Source organism: Bos indicus, chromosome 4, assembly GCF_029378745.1.
Source record: "Bos indicus isolate NIAB-ARS_2022 breed Sahiwal x Tharparkar chromosome 4, NIAB-ARS_B.indTharparkar_mat_pri_1.0, whole genome shotgun sequence".
Lineage (NCBI taxonomy): Eukaryota > Metazoa > Chordata > Mammalia > Artiodactyla > Bovidae > Bos > Bos indicus.
Window position 1 is genome coordinate 7,804,158 of NC_091763.1, and position 18,120 is coordinate 7,822,277.

The following is an 18,120-nucleotide window of genomic DNA, read 5'->3' on the forward strand; positions in this document are numbered from 1 at the left end:
CCATTAGAAGCCAGCAATCCCTTCCCACCTGGTGGCTCCCGCTCCAGAGGAGGTGACCCTCTGGGGATTAATCCCATTAGTTCCATTAACCAGAGATTGACTGACACAGAAAACAAAAACAAGGCAGTGAGATGTCAGATGTTCTCAAACATCCACATCCTAATTACACTTCTACCTTAAACCAAAACCCTCCCCGTTCTCTGTTGATCTTGAAGTCAGCACACTCCTAGCCACTCAGGACCAAACCACACCCTGGACCTGGCTGATTCCAGCATCCACGGCCCCGCCAGAGGCTCAATTCCACCCATCCTCTCCCACACATCCTTTCGCCAGCCGGTCCCTGCCTCCAGCTATCACTCCCACAAAATGGAACTCTCTTCCCTTCCCCCTCCTTGCTTCCTGTGTCCACAGGCTCTGCCCGCCACAGTGTCACGGCCACCCCCCACAGATCCCAACCACTGCTCACAGGATGGCACCCAGAAAGCCACCCACCTTGTGTTGCCTCAGTGGTTTGTTCAGTATTTGAAATGTCTGTTTCTCTTTCATCTTGATATTGTCGCAAATCTTTGCTCCATTTTTGCGTAAAACTCCTCAGAAGAGTTCAGTTTCTAATCTTCTTCCATCCTTTCTCCCCTGACTCCAGAGAGACCTCCCTCCCCATTGTGCTACCAAGATGGCTCTGATCCAGTCAACTAGCAACCTCCTCACACTAAGTCCAGAGGTTAAGCTTCAGTCTTCATGTTACTTGACCCTCAGCAGCATCTGATGCACCAGACCTCTCCCTCCTTAATGGTCTGATCCCTCCTCCTTCCTCACTGATCCCTGCTCTTTAATGGACTGGTTTCTCCTCTTTCCCGGTTATTCCTGGCAGGTCCTTCTTCATCCCTCCATCCTCTTCACATGGCAGCATACAGGATTCAATGCTGTGTCCTCTGCTTATGTCCACCTGCACACATGCCCCTGTGGGTCTCATCACCATCAAACAAGCCAGCCTGCAGCTCATGCCTTGTGATGCTTGCCAGAATCCTCAGGACTAACACTAACCGCATCACGATATCCCATTGATTAAGTTCCCCTCTTGACTTCTACCTTCTCCTTCAAATAAAAGGCAAAATGGTAAAGACCTGACTCTAGACAAATGTTCTCTCTAAGGAGTCTACCCCAGATTGTATCAGCTCGATTGTAACCAAGATGGCCATTAAGGGAACCAAGTGCTGCCACAGGAGCTGACACTGATTGCCCTGCCTCCGAATCAGGGCTTTCAGTCCTTGCTCCTCTAATTGAGTATGGCTATCCTAAAACATGATCTCTCCCCACCTACCTCTGTGCACACCAGCGTCGTTGCCAGGTAACTCGCAGCAAACTGATAACCCATGAGGTTGCTGTGCCCACATCAGAAGATGAAGCCCTCGGAGCATCCTTAGGAGCTGGGTTTGGGCCCAGCCCCCAGCACAGCAAAGTCTGCCATGGTCCAGGGTAGGTGCAGACTTTGAATGAAAATTGGTGGCCTGGGAATTTTTTTAAAAGTGTAGGTAGCATGTAACCAGTTTGTCCTTTAGAGATGTGCACTATTTCTCCCTAAGTTCCTGCTGTCATTTAGGACAGGCTTGACTGGTGCAAAGTAGATGTTTTCCTGTGTATCTGAGTCCCCATCATCACTGGTGTGGTTGTCATCAGCAGCCACTTCTGAAGACGGGATGTGAGTCAGTCCCGCTGTGGTGGTGAATGGCCTTAGACACCAGTTAGCTGCCAACCACATGACTGTAAATCCTTATTTTACAAAACAAATCTTGCAAACATATTTTAAGGTAGCAATAAGCAGTACCAGTCATAGTTCCTCAGGGGCCCCTCTTCTTCTGAGGCACATGAGTGACTCACCATCTGTCCTTACGCCCTGGCCTGGTCCCCCATGGGTCAGGCCTGACTGAAATCCTGCTTCATGAACTTGGCTTGAGAGTGAGGAGCTTCCACACTGTGGTCTCACGGTCCCCTCAAGGGGCAGAGCCCAGCTTGGGCCACAGCTGCCACACACACAACCCCACCCCGCGTCTTCTAGATCAGTAGCTCCCCCACTGGATTCAGGCCCCACTCCAGCCCTATCTTTCCCCCTCGGCCCCCCAGCCACACTCACCCCCTGGAGACACCAATTTGTTTCCTGACTAGGGACCTCGGGTCCTCTCCTCCCTGTGGGCTCCGCTTCTGTGAGTCTCTGTGAGACTGGAGGAGCTCCGTGACCCCGGCCCGTCCTGCCATCCCAGCCCCTGCCTCCTCTCCCCACACGCATGTCCTCTGCTCCCCTTGGAATGCATCCGGACCCCAGACTCTCCCCTCCCCACCCTGGACGCCCAGTTTGTCAAGTTGGCCTCCAACAGCCTTCAGACCTGGGCCTCCCCTGCGGCCTCTCCATGTCCCGTCCCCAGCCAGGCCTGGTACCCACCCTGGGTCACAGGTACGCCTTCCAGGCCCCGGGCTGCTTGCCCCCTCCAGTCCATAACCCCGAATCTGCAGGGTGACATTTAGACTCCTCGGCAGGACTGCTCAGGCTCCTTAACCCACTCCTCACTCCCCCACCCGTCCTTTTCACTTCAGGACACCCACACTCTGGACACAGACCTCAGTCCCCATGCTGTCTGCTCCCTCCTTGAGGACAGACCAGGTTCGGTATCCTCCCTGGGACATTTTCTGATCCCAGGTTTGGGGTCGTAATTCCATAATTAGAACCACTTGCTAACGCTTTCTTCTCACACATACAGGCAGCGGTGATGCTCGTGAGGCATCTCCCTGCACCCCCCACACCCACATAGGATGGAGGGCAGGGGGCAGAGGTGGTGTCACACACCTGTGGACTTGCTCACGCAGCTCCTGGCGAGTCCCCCGCAGTGCCTTCAGGGAGGCAAAGAGCAGCAGGTGCTCAAGCACCGTGAGGCGGTCGAACAGGATATCCCGCTGCAGACACACCCCCAGCTCCGCCCTGACCACAGATGGGTCCTTCTGCAGGCTCCTGCCATTGACAGTGATGGTCCCGGACGTGGGAGGGTAGAGTCCTGTGAGCAGGGATCTGCAGAGAAGACACGTCAGTGGGGGCACGGGAGTTGGATGTGCTGCTGCCCTGACCACCCGGCGGCCCCAAGGACATCTGCATCCCGTGGGGAGCTCACAGCCAGCCTCCCCCGCCAGCACCTGCTACATGGTGAGACAAAAGCTGGACAGAGCTTGGTGGGACGTGGGCCTGTGATCGGGTTATGCTCGCCTAGGATGCTCTGTGCCCAATGACCATCCCTGCTGAGAGTTTTCGATGATGACTTCAAGGGTCTTCACAGATGAGGAAACAGCCTAAATGGATGGCCTAACCACCCAAGTCATCATTAGATGTGAGCCAAGCAGCAGCTCATACTTCCATCACCCCCCCACAGCCCTGCAGCCAAGCTTCCTGCCTCCATGCCTGAGTCACCCACCTGCCAACGTCAAATCCATGACAAGCCAAGAGCTCGTCTCCAAAGCTCCTGTCTGCCAGCCCACAGGACACCTGAGGACTGCCATCTCCTAGTTCAGGTCATTTATTATTCATGCTTTACACTATGTTCTCTTTCTAAAAAGTTAGACATATACCCACCACAGCACCTAGCAAACCACACCTAACTACTTACAGAAAGAACTTAAAATATTATGTCCACACAAATGATGTACGTGAATGTCCATCATCACCAAAACCTGGACTCAGCCTCAACTGCACCAACAGATGAAAAGATAAATGAACTGTAGTGTCTCCATGGCACGGACTCCTCAGGACCTGACAGCTGATGCAACAGCACCACGTGTGGGTCTCCAAGCATCATACCAACAGAAGACTCAGTACAACTCCATTATAGGAAATGCTAGAAAATTCTAACTGAACCACAGCCTCAAACAGCAGGACTGTGGTCACTCAGGGGGCAGGATCCAGGAGGCCCAGGGGCCAGCAGGGGGAGGGTTCACATGTCGGCATCCTGTTTGTCCCCCAGCCTTTGTGCAGCTTTAGCCAAGCCCAGCTCATCAGATGCACACCTGGACATATACTGTTTCCTGGGAATAAACTGCACTTCAGTAACGTTGACTGACAGCTGTTGGCTATATGGTTTTCAGACCTCACCGGGGAGTACAATCACACAGAGTATACCCATATCAGTGCACCTCAGAGTGCCTCATTTCAAATGGTGACAACCAGCCCGGAAACAGCCTCTCAGCCTCTCCTCCGAGAAGTGCCAGGAAGAGACATTGCTGGGAAGACTCATGACCGATTTCCAACAGTCACTAAAAGCAGTGCAGCCAGCGACCCTCAAAACATCTGAAAACTCCTAATTTAATTCTCTTCGTTGTGCAAAACACAGACTCCAGATTTTCTTGCAGGAAACGTGCATTAGTAAAAACTCAGTGTGGAGGCTGGCTTTCAGAGTCATTATTAGTGCAACATTTCCCAATCTGAAAACACTAAAAACATCCTTCATGAAATCTTCAGTTCTTTTTCAGCATCCAAGAAAAGAGATGTTTCTTTTCAATTTATTGTCAATAAGAGATTGCTGAAGCTTTTTGAATGTTATTTTTCTTCTTTTGTTAAGAATCTTGAAGCAAATAGTCCCTTTCCTTGTGTTAACTAAGCATACTTTATTTAGCCCTACTAATAAAGAACAAAAAGAAAGTCACTTGTTCAAAACAGAAACTCCATAATTTGGGTGGTTTGGCCTTAAAAATACCCCATTTCCACAGCCAACTTGGGGCTGTTTTGTGGACTATGAGTATTTCAGCTCATTCTTTCTCTGGGATCACATGATCCGATTCTTTAAGCAAATCTGGAACCACTGGATCCCATATCAAAAATAAAGGCTTCACAAAAACACAACCACATAAAAAGCAGAACATGAAAAAGAAAAATACTGAAGTGTTAAAAAATTTGCAAACATCATTAAAATTTCATCTTCCTCTAAGTATGCAAGCAGAATTAAACTTAGTTGGAGGGGGGAAAAGAATGTCATAAGACTTTTCAAAGGCCAAAGTAAACCCATGAATATTTTGCAGGCAATAAAAGAAGAATTAAATCTATTTTAAAAGATTCCCCCCTACCCCTGAGTCTGCTCAGACCTGCAGCAGCTCTAGTGAGAGGGCTGTCTTTCTGATGTGTCTGTAAACTCTGTACGGAGATGGTCGGATAGCATCTCCGACTCAGGGGACATGAATATGAGTAAACTCCAGGAGATAGTAAAATCCTGGTGTGCTGCAGTCCGTGGGGTCACAATGAGTCAGACAGGACTTAGCAACTGAACAACAATAACTGAAACTAAACAAAAATAAACAAACAAAACAGGGATCCAGCCCCTATCTCACAGGTAAACACATCTCTAAGAACCCAAGCCCTGGAGGGAAGGCGGGAGAAGGGGAGTGGGACGCACATGACAGTGGTCTTCCCAGCCCCGTTGGTCCCCAGCAGCGCGGTGATCTGGTCCCTGTGGAAGGTCAGGGTCAGGTCCCAGACCCCCGCCTTGTGGCGATCATGCTCCTTGGTCACGGAAAGCAGGACAACGCCGGGGGAGCCTCCTTCCAGCTCTCCTTTCCCGTTTTGCAGGGATGAGCCTGTGAGGAAAATGCAGTCCACCCTGAGAAGACTTCAAAAGTCTCCAAATCAATGTTCACACGTGATAACCCAGCGGCTACCTCGGGCCTGAATTTGTGAAACTTATGAAACAATTCCAAAATCTTTCTCTACCTAAATCAACAGGCACATTATATGATGGCTAAACTTAAATGAAAGCAGTGACTGCAAGGTTCTGTGCCCTTACGTTATACATTTTGCAAGAAAATAAAAATAAACACACACGTGTTTATATATACATATACACAGAAGAACAATATCAGATTAGTTACACATAACTGACAGTCTCCAGAGGTGACCATTAATAGGTGGTGCTGATCCAAATCTTCTGTAAGATTTGTATTTGTATTTGTGAGGAAAATGCAGTCCACCCTGAGAAGACTTCAAAAGTCTCCAGAGGTTAATAGGTGGTGCTGATCCAAATTTTCTGTAAGATTTGTATTTCTGACTTGTATAGTCAGAAAATTACAGTATTGACTCATAGTACAAAATTATCATGGTGAGAACCAATTTATCCATAGATTTTTTTTCCCCAAAAAGTTGTGCTCTGTGAACGAGCCCCAGGCCAGGGCAGGTGCCCACGGAGTCTCCTGGGAAGCATGTCCCCGTCTGTAGGGACAGCAACAGTCTCTCTTTCATGGAGCCTGGAATAAACTAGCACTTGTGAAACACTGAACATTCTAAAGTATATTACACCTCAGTAGCTGTCCATCGTTGCTTTTATTATTTACACAAAGTCATGTTAGTAATGGAGCTTCATTTAGCTGAGTTACAGCAGAGGCACAGAGGATGCTGTGAACAGTGACACTCACACACAGGTTCCTGCCCACCTAGGATGGAAGGCAGGTCTCTGGGCAGCCATGCACTCACAGTTGCAAAGGCTCAACTGGAAAGGAAAACCAAAACCAAAGCTGACTGGAAGGAGAAAGACACCTCCAACACGCCCTTTACCCACCTTGACCATCCAAGTTCTCACTAGAGGAGAACAGCTTAGAACTGGCCGGGCTCTGCCTTTTCATCACTAGCCCACACACATCCTTCCAGTAGGATGCGGTGAAGGGGAAATACCATGGTTTCCTCAAACCGAAAGTTCCTAAAAAAATAAGATGAGTTGAAATCAATTTGCTTGTTTTTCTACTTAGAAGAAGATTCTGTAGTGGAATATCTTAGCTAAATTACTATAAAAATTTATCCCATCTTATCATGTTCCATCCACATCCCTTACATGGACCAGTGACCACAGGGGACAGAGCATCAGCCCCCAGCCTCCCTCAGCCTGGCCAGGGCCCTCCATGATGTCCTCACATCCCCTTCCCAAAAAAAGTCATCTGAGCAGGTGTTCAACAAACAGGCAGGTATTTATTAGAAGTAAGACTAAAAAAAAAAATAATAAAAGAAGTAAGACTAGCGTTAAATAATTGGGGAATGTTCCCCCAGCCTTCCCCCTCCTGTTTAGCTGTCACTCTTCCTGTATGTCTTTGCCATCTGCATGGATTACTAGACATGATTAAAAGCTGAAGGAATTAATCAATTAAAACCCTACAGAGAAGGATAATTCAGAGTGCTAACATTTCTATGTGAAACATACTGCCATTCTTCAAATGGATTCTCCAAATTCATTTCGTCCACTTAATAGTCACTACCCCATTATGTGTCGAAATGAAAGGAGATTTAATTATTAATGCTTCTCAGTTTTCTTTCAACACAGTCAGACTAGCTTAAGTTTGATGGTGGTCTAAATTCTGCAAGTGCTTGAGGAGATAAAGACCTCCATGCAGACTGTTTCATGTTTTAGCTCTCTGACTATAAAGCACAGAAGAGACACACAGTCCCTCACACACTCCACACAAAAGATTCAAAGAGGTGACTGCAAATAAGAGCACCGGGTCCCTTGTCTTTTGATGTGAAGGGAGATGCTGAGCTGGTGTTTGGTCCGGTATTTACCACCTGTCATGGGTTGTTGGAGTCTTAGCCTTGGTACCTTGGACTGTGACTGTATTTGGAGGAAGAACCTTTAAAGGGGTGATTAAGATATAATGAGGTCATGGGGGTGGGCTCTGACCCAACAGAACTGGTGTTCTTATAAGGGATCAGGACTCAGACACCCACAAAAGGACAGCCATGTGAGGACACAGGAAGGAGATGGAAAGAGGAGATGGATGTCTGGAGCCCAGAGCTGTGAGAGTATAAACACCCCTGTAAGTCGCAGTCTGTGTACTCTGTAATGGCAGACCAAGCTGAACAGAGCACATGGACTATTCCCCAGGACCTTACATACTAATGACCGTGCCTTAGGTCACATCACAGCCTGCACTGCACCTGCACGCTATGCCAGGCACTGTCCAGGGTCCTGAAAACACTGTCCATGGGGACAGGGCTGTCACCTCTCCTCCCCAAGCGGAAGGGAGGCAGCAAGGCAGTCTGGGACAAGAGGCTGCAGAAGCCACACAATGAGGTGCCGGGCAGCCTCTGGGAGCACCTGCCCATCAGCCCCTTCAAACCAGCAGAGTGCCTGCCTTGGCTCCTGGACTCCACGGTCTTCAACCCCCTGGTGGGAGCCTTGGGCACTCGCGTGAATGACAAGTTCGTGGAAATAAAAGAGAGTGAGCAACAAACATATCAGGAAAACTAGTTTGTGATGCCAGCGGCTGCCTTCTCTCCCTTTGCCCTGTTCAAGCAGCAGCAGTTTCCTGCTGGGACCTCGCCTAGGTGACCATAACCAAGCTCAGGAGCAGCCACAGCCAGCAGAAGGGGCCCTGCCTGTTAAGAGCAGGTGGGATCAGATGCACAGGGTTAGGCACAGGCTGTGAATTAGCAGAAGTGAGGTGGTGGGGGTGGGGGGGTGGCGCCTGGAGGCCTGGACGGGCATTGGGAGGATGCTGAGAGGTCCAGATGGGATGCCTGAGGCCTGAGCCAGGGTCACGGCTGCAGGGATGGAAAGGTGGGGGCAGAATGGGAGAGGCCATTCAGTTAGAAAAACAAATTAGAAGTAAATTGAATATTAATGGCTGATTTGCTAATTAAACCACCCTCGTTCTGCTCTGTCTGGACGTTTAAATCCTCCTAATTAACCTATTAATCTAAGATAGACAGGGAGGGGCCAAGGCCCAGGCACCACAGAGGCCGATCAGCTCTCTCCTGCCCTTGGCTCTTGCTCCTAAAGTCACAGCTGTTCTTGAGCGCCCTGCTCACGTCACCAAGTATAATGGGAGCATTAATACAAGCGAAGGCCCTCAGTCCATCCAGAGTCAGCTCCTTGAGAGTGTAAACCAGGAGCCTGCACAGACCAGAAAGCGAATCAATGTTTCCTCTACTCTGACAGCGGTGCAGGAAGAAGCCAGGGACATGAGACAGCTGGGGCCAAACGCAATCCGGCTGGAGATACATAAAGAAGAGTTCGTGAAATGAACTCCCAAGGAGGACCAGATGCTTGCTCATGCACTGAGTGGAGCTTGGGGGCCCTGCAGTGGACACAGAACCCTGCTGGCAGCAGTGACCTGTAACTCGGTCATCTGTGACTCTGGGTCTGCAGGGCATGCCCCTCAGATACTGAGCCTAGGAAATGTCAGGCTCAGTTTCCACACCATTGCTGCACCAAGAAAAAAAAATGCAGAGAAAGCACTTGTGTGGGTGTGCACACACGTGTGTGTGAGACAGACAGAAAGTTGTCACCCACCCCCCAAGCCGGGGAGACCCTCTTACCCAGGGAGACTGTCACACAGTGACTGTCCTCATCCCCAAGTGCCTCAGTGGCACGTCCCTGATGGCTCATTGATAAAGAACCTGCCTGCAGTGCAGGAGATGCAGGTTCAATGCCTGGGTCGGGAAGATCCCCTGGAGGAGGAAATGGCAACCCACTCCAGTATTCTTGCCTGGAGAATCCCATGGACAGAGGAGCCTGGTGGGCTACAGTCCATGGGGTCACAAAGAGTCGAAAACAACTGAAGTATCCCATGGACAAAGGAGCCTGGTGGGCTACAGCCCAGGGGGTCACAAAGAGTCAGACACAATTGAAGTGACTGAGCACCAAGTGCCTGGGAGCCCTCCAGGGAGTCCTGGATGTGTGGGAAGGGGTTCTTTGGGTTGACAGAGTGAATGGGTGTTTTTAAACACGGGCATCATTATTATTCAGGCACAGTGAGGCCACCAAGTCTGGTTAACCCCATTCTCAAGAGGAAGGACATGCCACACCTGGCAGGGCCTCCTGAGGAAGCACCAGAGCTGGGCAGGGAGCAGAGGAAGCCAGGGGAATCATGGACAACAGTTTGTACTGTGGCTTCCCTGGAAGGAATGGGTAAGCGGGCTTAGGACCAGTCAGTCTTGGTAATGCCCTTGGGCTCTGGGCACAGGGCTCCCCCGATTGTCTGTTCCTGGCCTTGGGTGACAAGGGCAGGGACAGTGGCCAGAGGGTGGAAGCATGTAGCAGAGGCTGGCGTATGGCCCAGATTTCCTGTGTTGAGTGTGAAAGGCATGCTTATAGGCAGAGCCTTCACCGTCTCCAGGGATTCATTTGTAGGGGAGAAGGGGTCCCTGCCTCTGCAGTCTCTCCAGGGTCAGGAAAGCCCCAGCACATCACATTAGCAGGAATTTGTATTTATTTTAGAAATAAAAAGGCCTGATGAACGGATGAATGAGCAGGGACTACACAAATCCCCTCCAGTGGGCAGGCACCTAGATGGCAGGTATCCTACAAAGGGAAGACCTGTCCCTGACCTGTGTCCTGTGAGACCACCACACACACTCATACAGGGGACAAGCCCTTGTTCATGTGAGTGCCGGACACATAAACCCAGAGTTTCTGTGTAACTTCATTACATACTGAATTCTCCAGGAGTGCAACCGCCTTAACACCAAGTGAAAGATGATCTGATGGGGAAGTTGTTCATCATTTCAGGAAACCCCATCACGAGTGTGACAGCAACTTGCTGTCAGTCTGCAGTGCAGCACGACGGTGGCCACAGCTCAGCACAGGACCCACAGACACAGGAGAAGAGCGCTGAGATGCTTCTAGCAAACTCAGAACCAAAGGTGCTTATGGTGGCAGTTTTATGAATGCACTAAATCTCATCCGTAAAGGTTTTCTGGAAACGGTTTTGCATTATTATTATATGTGTATATATAAGCATTATAGTACAATAATAAGAAATCCATTGTGTAAAACTGCACATTAAAATGATTCATATGCAGGCTTCCTGTTAGATTTCAATCTCCCTCTGACGCTCTTCTCAGCTATTCACCCCGTCTTCTCCTCAAACCCCCTTTATTAATGCTCTTTCGTCCCACCCACCCTCTACTTCCTGTCACTGGCAACAGAATATGATACCTAAAATCCAAAAACCTGGAGTATGAATGGAGGCTCTGACACGAGGTGAAATTGTAAGACAGATGTATCTGCTGCTTCATCATTACCAGTCCTGTGAAATGACCTAAGGAATTATCTGATCGTACACTGTTAAATAAGACCCAGATCATTTACCAAAATAGCATTCTTTTATCCACTCCATTTGCGCCTAATTTTTCCTTTCACATTTTTCCTATTTTAATTAATGTTATTTCCGTATTTTTTATCATATACAAACAAGTCTTATCTGGTATTCCTTATCTTAATATTAGCTTTATTTTAGTCTCTATCTTCATCTCCTCTCATATATTTCTTCTACTTTTAATACCAATGCTTTCTGATCATTTTCCTTCCCTTAAATACAAATTTATGCCCAGAATCTGAGCATCTACCTCATTCTGTGTTTTAATAAAGTCTTGGTTGACCATTGGGAATTCATATATCATTTCATTATGAATTGCTTTCTCTTTTATATTACAGTTAAGACATTACACTAATTTTTTAAATTACCTGCAAGAATCATACATATATATATATATATATATATATATATATATATATATAGGTAGGTAGGCTTTATTGTCTGTGACTTTCATCTTCAAGGGTGTGTTACAAAATATTTGTCTTAAAAAGAGAGTACTGAATGACACTGGAAGTATCATTTGTCACTCATTTGAAACTCATTTGTCACCTTGATGCCCTTTAGAAATCCTTTTAGTTCTATCATTATTGTATCCTACTTAAGTAAAGAAGCTTTGAAAATTATAGAACAATAAAATTTATTCACCTCCCCCCCCAAAAAAAAATAAATGTGCTGAGTCAGAGAGTGCCCAGAAACTGTAATTAGTACTTATGGATCTGAGAGTCCACTGATACTTTCTAGCAATTTCATTTTTTGTTATTATTGGCAGACTTCATCAAAGTTGAAAATAAATACTCTGTGTTATTTAAGGGTACATAAATTACCAATTACAGTTGTTCTTTTAACTTCTGAAATGAAGAATCAAGGAATTTCATGATTTAAAAAAAAGGAAAAATATTTATTGTCATCTCTGGTAAATTCTGTGTGTTTTTGTTTTTATATCTTCTTACAAAGATCTTGGAGTTTTGATCTTTTATCTTGAAATAGACTTTGGTCTTCTTCCTAACTAGCCGCTAGTTCAGCCAGAAAGAGAAAAACCCACTCAAATTCTCTACACAAAATGCAGAGAGGGGCATTCCTCATGCAAAGGTTGCTTCCAGGTTCTCTGCCTTCAGTCCCCTCTGTGAGGAGTAGAGTGTGACATGGAGGGAATCCCAAGCATATCCAGGTTACAGACCTCGTAAGACCTGCAGGCAGAGTGGAGGTGTCCCCTGCATGGGGTAGCATGGGGGGTCTGATTCAGGGGTGAGGTTCTGCCCTGGTCTGAGGTGGGAGGAGAGGGTTGACTTGGTGCTCACGTTACTGGTGGAAGTTAAGGGACAGAAATGTACCAGGAGAGGGGTGGGCAGCAGGTTTGGTGCCTGGATACAGTGGGCTGTTGCAGCAGGGACAGCAGAGGAGCCAGGAGACACGTGGGCCTTAGGGGACCAGCAAGAGAGGAACCAGAGGCATGGAATCCCCAACCCAGAGTGGCCCTCATGATCATGCTCTTTCCAAAAGATAAGCAACTTGGGCTTTTAGGTCTCCTGGTCACTTAAGGAAAATGACTTTTCCTTCCCCTCTGAGCCCTAGGTTGACCTTATTTACCTTTTAGAAAAATATCAAATACTCTCTAAAAATCACCAGCTTGGCTGATCTTCTGCAGACTCACACAACAAGGGATGACTAAGCACTTCCTCCCTCCTGAGAAATTCCTGCCATCTCTCAGCCTTTCTGAGCTGACCTCCCCTCCTCCAGGAGCCTGCCCAAGCTTCCTTTTCTTCCCCTTAAACGTGATTTAGAAAATGGGATTTCTGAGCACCAGATATCTCCCTCAAGGGTTCGGTTTCTTCTTTTAACTATTATAAAGTATATATCACAAAATTACCGTCTGAACCAAGTTCAAGCAAACAATTCAGGAATGTGAAGTTCATCACACTGTTGTGCAGCCATCTCCAAAGCTACCTTCATCCTGTACCATCCAGGCCCCCACCCCCCTCTCCTCCAGCCCCTAGTGAGCCCCATTCTACCCTCTATTGATATCGCTATGATTTGGCAGGTGTGTCACTCAGCAATCTCCAGAGCAACAGAATCAAGCAGGGGTGTGTGTGAGTGTCTATCTGTGTAGAGACAGACAGAAAGAAGTTTACCATGGGAGCTTGGGTCATGCAATCATTAAGGCTGAGAAGTCCCACCTACTCTCTGCAAGCGGGAGGCCCACGACAGTGAATTGAGCGGTTCTAGTTCAAACCCAAAGACCTGAGAACTGGGGGTGTGGAATGCTGCTAGTACAAGTCTCAGTCTGAGTCTGAAGGCCCACGAACCCAGCACACCCATGTCCAATCGCAGGGGAAGATCCTGTGTCTTTCTGTTCTATCCAGAGCCAAGTGGACAGTACCAATGCAAACCCAGTGGATCTCATTGCCCATGACACAACACATCATCGTCTTTCTAAAGACCCTGCCTCCTACTGTTAGGGGAAGCACACTGATTGAAACCGCCCACCCTGGCTAGGCACCATAGTAACCATTTGCATGAGTTGTTTTATGACAGGAGATCCTGATAAGGGATACGGAACTAATAAGTCACTACCAACCGGAAGAGTTCAGGAAAGGTCTAAAGGAGACACCGCGTGTCCGTCCACTTCCCAGAATCCCTCTCCCTGGTATCCATCTTGGCTGAGTGATGCGTGCGCCACCAGGAAAGACTCTGAATTAAAGTGATTGGCCAAAGACCACCCGGAAACTAATCCCATCACCATAAAACCCGAGACTGCCAGCCACGCAGCAGAGCAGCTCTCCTGGGTTCCCTTACCCTACTGCTCTCCACCCGGGTGCCCTTTGCCAATAAAATCTCTTGCTTTGTCAGCATATGTGTCTCCTCGGACAATTCATTTCCAAGTGTTGGACAAAAGCCCAGTTTCGGGCCCTGGAAGGGGTCTCCCTTCCTGCAACACTACCTGCTCACGGAACATCCACAGTTCACTTACAGTTCTGTTCGGGGGCTTCCTGGTGGCTCACACAGGAAGGAATCTGCCTACAGTGCAGGAAACCTGCGTTCCATCCCTGGGTGGGGAAGATCCCCTGGAGGAGAGCATGGCAACCCACTCCAGTATTCTGGCCATGGACAGAGGAGCCTGGCAGGCTACATTCCATGGGGTCACAAAGAGTTGGGCAGGACTAACACTTTCACTTTTTTCCCCTGTTCTTTTAGTTCCTTCCAGGAGAAACAGAACCAAGTCTCTTACACCTTTCAAAAGAAGAATAGGAAGAAATAGTTTTTCATCACCAAAACCACGAAGTAGATTCTTCCAGCCACATTCCCAAACATGCCTCTCTCCTTTCTAGGTTGTCTTTTGCACCACCACCTCAACAAAAATTTTTGCTTTCTTTTCCTCTTATTAAATTATTTAGCATGCTGAGAAAACATAAAAGAAAATATAGTCAGTTTTTACAATTTATCTTCTGCATTAGTTACTGTAATTTTTATCATAGAGGGAAAAAACTGTCTTCTATGTATTTTGCAAATTTATACTTTTGTATGCTCATTAAAGTTTTCTATAAATTCACTAAATATAAACTTTACTTTCTAACAAATGGTTCAAGTTATTTGCTAGGATATCTGCTGAGATATATGTTTTAAAAATTTGACTCGAGAATATCAATTTTCATATACTCATTAAATAGCTTTTATAACTTTGAAAAGTGTATAATTTTCACTTGGATTTTTGAAATACTGATTTAAATTCTTATAATAGAAACTGGTGACTTTTTTGTTTTTTGTGTCTTTTTAAACATTTTACCCTATGCTATGCTAAGTCACTTCAGTCGTGTCCGACTCTGTGCGACCCCGGAGACGGCAGCCCACCAGGCTCCCCCGCCCCTGGGATTCTCCAGGCATATTGCCGTATAATTGATAAACAACGCTGTGATAGTTTCAGGTGGACAGCAAAGAAACTCAGCCGTAGATACACATGTCTCCATTCTCCTGCAAATTCCCCTACCATCCAGGCTGCCACGTAACACTGAGCAGAGTTCCCTGTGCTACACAGTTGGTCCTTGTTGGACCATTTTGAATATAGCAGTGTGTGCATGTCCATCCCAAACTCCCTAACTCTCCCTTCCAACCATTCTTCCTGCCCCGGCAACCATAAGTTCGTTCTTATGGTTCATTCTGTGAGTCAGAAACTAGTGATTTTTATCATTTATGTCCTTGGCATTACAGTGCAAAAGGCCTTCCTTCTCTTTAAAACCATACTTTTCCTATTTGTTAATTATTTTAATGATACCACTTTTGATGAATTTATGAATGAGTAATATTTTTTCTCACTAGTGGATTGACTGAATTCTATATCCTTTCTCTTCCATTAAAAATGTCAACTTTGATTCAAGGTCAGCATCAGGGGGGCATAAGATGCCCTCTTCATCTCCCTGCTTCAATCTACAACTAGTAAAACATCCATGACTCAGCCAAGGTTCCTCTGCCCAGCACACCAGGACCCTGGAGAGACCCCCACACCTGTGTGTCTGAAGGTGGGTGCACTGGAACATACCGAGGAGGCAGGATTAGCAGGGCAGCGGAGGCGGGGCCTGCAATCCCCAACTGGGGACGCTCCGTGAGGTCAGGTCACTAAAAACCATGGTAACATGGCATCACAGCAACAAGATGACAGCTCTCCAGACACCGAACTTAAAGTCACAAAAGTCAGTGACACCACTGATTTGCTGCTGTTGCTGGTTAGTCGCTCAGTCATGTCCGACTCTGCGAGACCCACGGACTGCAGCACACCAGGCTCCTCTGCCCTTCACACCCCTTCTCCACTGGGGACCACAGCAGCTGATGCTGAAGCTCTAGGCAGAGAACCACAGCAGCAGGGGTGTGGTGCCCAGGACCCCGACTTCCAGCATGGAGGTGCCCTCAGCCACAGGGAGGAGGCTGACAACCCCAGCCGCTCCAGCCACCTCATCCCCTGCCTGAGGCAATGGCACCCACAAAACAACTGGACAACCCCAGACCCAGGGAGACGCCAGCCACCCCAGCTCATTCCCACTCCAACTCTCCATACTAGGGTGCAGTGACCCAACCCCGGCAAACCCCCACCATGGGGATGGGAGCGTCCTCCATCCCAGTGCCCCCTCAGCAGCAATGCCAGTGACAGCAGAGACCCATGACCCCGGAGGCACACGGAGCAACAACAGGCAGTGGGGAAGCATCCAGCAGAGCTGTGGGTGTGGAAACGCTGTCTCAAATGCAGCCAGAGGCCACTCAGGGAAGAGACCCCAAAAACTTGAGTTACAGCGCCACCTACTGAAAATCCAGGAAAAAGGCCTCTAGTCATCAATCTGCTGAACTCAGAATCAAAGTTAAAAAAGCGTTACTGAAAATGAGAAAAGTGTTTACTACTTCAAATGTACCAGCAGAAGAGAAATTCATCCAGTTTCACACACACACGCCAAAGAAACCATGATAGCATGGTATCGCAGAGACAAAAATGACAATTCTTCAGAAATCAAACTTAAAGAATTTAGTAATCTGATTTATTGTTGTTGTTGCTGTTCAATCCCTCAGTCGTGCCTGGCTCGCTGTGGCCCCATGGACTGCAGCACACCAGGCTCCTCTGCCTTCACTATCTCCGGGAGGTGTCCACTGAGTCAGCAATGCTATCTAATCATCTCATTCTCGGTCACCCCCTTCTCCTTTCCCAGAATCAGGGTCTTTTCCAGTGAGTCAGCTCTTCACATCAGGAGGCCAAAGTGTTGGATCTTCAGCTTCAGCATGGGTCCTTCCAGTGAATATTCAGGATTGATTTCCTTTAGGATTGACTGGAAGACTCTCAAGAGTCTTCTCCAACACCACAATTCAAAACATCAATTCTTCAGCAATCAACTTTCTTTATGGTCCAACTCTCACACCCATACATGACTACTGGAAAAACCATAGTTTTGACTATGTGGGCCTTTGTTGGCAAAGTGATGTCTCTGCTTTTTAATAGCTGTCTAGGTTGGTCACTGCTTTCCTTCTGGGGAGCAAGCATCTTTTAATTTTATGGCTGCAATCACCATCCGCAGTGACTCTGGAGCCCAAGAAAATAAAATCTGTCACCGGTTCCACTTTTTCCCCTTCTATTTGCCATGTAGTGATGGGGACTGGATGTCATTATCTCAGTTTTTTAATGTTGAGTTCCAAGTCAGCTTGAATCACCTTTCAGGAAGCATAGCCTTGTTGTGGTGAAGACGCTTACACAACTCAATGAATCTATGAGCCATGACATGCAGGGCCACCCGAGACAGACAGGTCACAGTGAAGAGTTCTGACAAAACATGGTCCACTGGAGGAGGAAATGACAGCCAACTCCAGGATTCCTGCCTGGAGAACCCCATGACCAGTATGAAAAGAAAAAAGATATGACACCAGAAAGATGAGCCCCCCAGCTCTGCCCCAGGTCAGAAGGTGTCCAATATGCTACTGGGGAAGACAAAAGGGCAATTACTAATAGCTCCAGAAAGAATGAATTGGCTGGGCCAAAGAGGAAATGACAGATGTGGATGTATCTGATCTAACTGATAGAGAATTCGAAATAGCTCTCAAGAAGAAAATTAATGAGCTATAAGAAAACTCAGAAAGGCAGTTCAATGAGCTTAGGAATAAAATTAATGGAATAGAAGTAATACTTTGCCAAAGAGACTGAAACTCTAAAAAAGAACCAAACAAAAATTGTGGAGTAAAAAATTCAATAAGTACGATGAGACAGGAAGCACTGGAAATAGAGCAGACCACATGGAAGAGAGAGTACTGAGCCCAAAGATAAAAGTCTGGAAATGATTCAGGTAGAAGAAGAGAGAAAACTATGATTTTTAAAAAATTAAACAATTCCAGAGGAACTATCTAACCCCACCAGGAAAGGCCCATAAAGGTAGCGTGTGTCCCAGAAAGATGAGAGATGAAGGAGGGAAGAGAGTGTTTAGTTAGTTAAGGAAACTAGAGCTGAGAATGTCCCAAACCCAGGGGAGGAACTGGGCACGTGAGTCCATAAAG

The 18,120-nt window shown here is 47.4% G+C and overlaps 1 protein-coding gene across 2 annotated transcripts in view; it reads right to left on the reverse strand.

Annotated features, from left to right (window-relative positions):
• The window catches only part of ABCA13 (ATP binding cassette subfamily A member 13), a 335,950-nt gene that overhangs the window by 216,505 nt on the left and 101,325 nt on the right, over window positions 1-18,120 (reverse strand). For both annotated transcript variants that reach the window (XM_070787451.1, XM_070787452.1), the window contains exons 22-24: window positions 6,579-6,716; window positions 5,424-5,604; window positions 2,840-3,058 (exon numbers count right to left, since the gene is read on the reverse strand). In XM_070787451.1, coding sequence (XP_070643552.1) covers window positions 2,840-3,058; window positions 5,424-5,604; window positions 6,579-6,716 — 538 coding nt within the window. The remainder of the gene's footprint in view (window positions 1-2,839; window positions 3,059-5,423; window positions 5,605-6,578; window positions 6,717-18,120) is intronic.